At 36.9% G+C, this 3,060-nt stretch overlaps 1 protein-coding gene across 1 annotated transcript; it reads right to left on the reverse strand.

The window, feature by feature from the left end:
- Window positions 1–1,399: 1,399 nt before the first annotated feature.
- LOC105481011 (olfactory receptor 13C9) lies at window positions 1,400–2,523 on the reverse strand. The gene has a single exon (XM_011740255.3). It carries the CDS (start codon window positions 2,521–2,523, stop codon window positions 1,567–1,569), a length of 957 nt encoding a protein of 318 aa, XP_011738557.2. The 3' UTR covers window positions 1,400–1,566.
- Between the last annotated feature and the right edge of the window lie 537 nt (window positions 2,524–3,060).

Genomic DNA, 3,060 nt, shown 5'->3' on the forward strand with positions numbered 1-3,060 from the left:
ATAAATCTGATATAAGACTATGGAGCTACCTCAGTCATCCCAGAGGATTAATGAGGGTGGCTGGATTTAAGCTGTGAAGGAAAACAAAATTAGAATTTGAGCATTCAAGACAACCTGCCTGGGGGTCAAACATAAAATGCCTGACTGCCAGGGTTTTCTTCCTACCGGGAATTCTTAGTGGGTGCAAAAAGTCCAATGAACTGGTGTATGGGAACTAATAGATTCTCATAGCCTATTTTGTCAGGATGTAAATTTAATTATCAACGATCTCAACTCTTGCCATCAGATTTAATCTGTAAACAACTATGATGGATATATTTAAATATAGTTTGTGACTGTTTAATATTCCTTCCACTAAAATTAACAAGTGAACTTGGGAAGATTAAATGAGTGACTAAACCCAAAAGATTCCACAAGCAGGTAATTCTTATTTGTCTGTGTAAAACATGTTCATGCCCAATATAATCTACATTCGCTGGTCCATTAATAAAAATTGATTCAGCCAAACTGATTTCTTAGAATGTGGTTCACTCCTGAGCACACTCTGTCATTCATCTTGGGCTGTAAATTTAAAATGTTCTTCACATAGAGTAAAAAATTGACATAAAAAACAAGGAAAAGCAAGATAGTGTCTGACATTCCCAAATCCTCTTCTTCCTCAAATCAACCTGGTTAGTAACAGAGACAAGACATGAATAGTATTCATACTAAAAATTAAAAACTTGGACATTCTTCTAAGACTTGGAAAAATGTTGGAATTTCCTTGGGATAGCAAAGAAATCTGGCATCTTCTAAATGGGCATTGATAGGACACTCCATTCAACCCAAAACTAGTCCACGTTATTATCTGGACCAGTAGACTGATTTTCAAACCCATTTTTAATTTTGCAAAATGTTCTTTATGCAAAAGCCAACTTATAAGTTAAAGCAAAGAAAGACCATAAAGCAGGATATCCTGATTGATTGCAGCAGGCCTTACTTTTAAACTCTATTTATCTACTCTGCCTTGATAGTCCCAAATACTCAGCTTCACACACAAAAAAAATTAAATACAGAACAAGAAAATAGTATTTTATGACTCAACAGGATCTGAAGATTAATGTGAAATTATAACACAAGGCGTGCCACTGGAAAGTGTGAGTGCAGTATGTTGGGCATTTTCTGTTTTGCTTTTTCTACAACAGATGGCTTTATTTATTTTGAAAGATTCAATGAAATGTTGCCTATGAAATAACGTTATGTAAAAAAGTGAACATAAAAAGGCACATCGCAACCAATTCCAATGCAGAAAAATAAAACATAATATGAAAGATACTGTTCAAAATGTTGAAAAGTGGCCATTTCCTACTATTAGAGTAATAGGTAACCTCTCTTTCTTCTTTATCCTACTACCCTGTATGTTGCAAATTCTCTAGAGTGGATATGCAATAACTTTGAAATGCTGTATCTCATTATTTTAACATAACATATGAAAATGCAGAAAAACAGTAAAAGTATCCAAAATTCTAACATAATTCTGAAGTTTCAACAATATCGAGTGTGTTCATATTCCAGTATATTTTGCACTCACTTGCTAAAGAACCTTCTGTTCAGTAGGTGTTTCACTGCCTCCTTCACATCTTTGTTTCTAAGACTGTAGATTAAAGGATTCATCATGGGAGTCATCACCCCATAGAACATGGATATAATTTTGTCGGTAGCTTCCAAGTAGTCTGAATTAAATGTCTCCTTAGACTTGGGCTTCATGTACATGGAGAGGATGGTCCCATAGAATATTATGACCACAGTCAGATGGGCTGAGCAGGTAGAGAAAGCTTTGCTTCTCCCCTCAGAGGAGTGAATCTTGAGGATGCTGGAAATGATTAATGAGTAAGAGATAATAATCAAGAGCAGTGGCATCAATGTGAACAATATTGTGGCCACAAGCATGATGAACTCATTGCCTGAGATGTCAGCACAGGCCATCTTCATGACAGCTAGAATTTCACAGGAGAAATGATTGATGACATTATTCCTGCAGAAAGGCAATTGTACTACAAATGTAGTTTGTACTGCAGAGTTGACAATCCCTGCAAACCAGGACCCAACAGCCATGGGTACATAGGCATGCTTGCACATGATGATGGGATATCTCAGAGGGTTGCAGATAGCCACATAGCGGTCAAAGGCCATCATGCCCAGGAGCACACATTCTGTTGTCCCCATGGCCAAGCCAAGGAACATCTGCACTGCACAGCCAGAAAGGGAAATGGTCTTTCTTTCTGAAAGCAAGCTCACCAAGGTGGAGGGAATAGAGGTGGTGGTGTAGCAGATGTCCAAGAAGGAGAGGTTCCCCAGAAAGAAGTACATAGGGGTGTGAAGGTGAGGATCCAAGATGCTGATTAAAATGAGAGTACCATTGCCTAGAAGGATGACCACATACATTAAGAATATTAGCACAAAAAAGAGTAACTCAAGCCTTGGGTAACCAGAAAGTCCCTTCAGAAAAAATTCCACCAGAATGGTTTGGTTTTCCCATTCCATTTAAATGTCTCTCTTTTACCTGTAAGAAGTCAAAAAAAAATTTTAATATAATTTATTTACATGGTAAATGCAAGTATACCAATATACAAATATAAAAATTTGCCATGAACGCAATAAAAGTATTGAAGAAAGAGAGAAAATAGGGAAGAGGAGGAAGGCATATAGGGAAAGGGAATGAAAAGAATGAACAATGCAGGTAGAGAAATAAGAGGGGAAAGCTTGTGATATTGATCACTTATTCTTGGCCAGGAACTTTGTGATTTTTTTTTCACATGTTGCTTCCTCTAAACTCCACATTATCGTTTGAAAGATAAGAAAACCTTAAGTGAGAGAGAGTTCAGCCTAAAATCATATAACTACTGTGCAGCACAGCCTATAGACTCCAAGATTACCTGCTTGTGACCCATACTTGCCTGAAGTTTTTAAGTGAATTATAAAAGCAATACAGAGTATATTGCATAAGAGATTTGGTAATTTACTTTAAAACCTCACTCCCAGGTCAGGAGAACTCAAAAATAACCCACGTGTATTCCAACA

Source organism: Macaca nemestrina, chromosome 14, assembly GCF_043159975.1.
Source record: "Macaca nemestrina isolate mMacNem1 chromosome 14, mMacNem.hap1, whole genome shotgun sequence".
NCBI lineage: Eukaryota > Metazoa > Chordata > Mammalia > Primates > Cercopithecidae > Macaca > Macaca nemestrina.

Coding starts and splice junctions, on each gene's coding strand:
- LOC105481011 (XM_011740255.3), bottom strand. CDS start 2,523: ATGGAATGGGAAAACCAAACCATTCTGGTGGAATTTTTTCTGAAGGGA.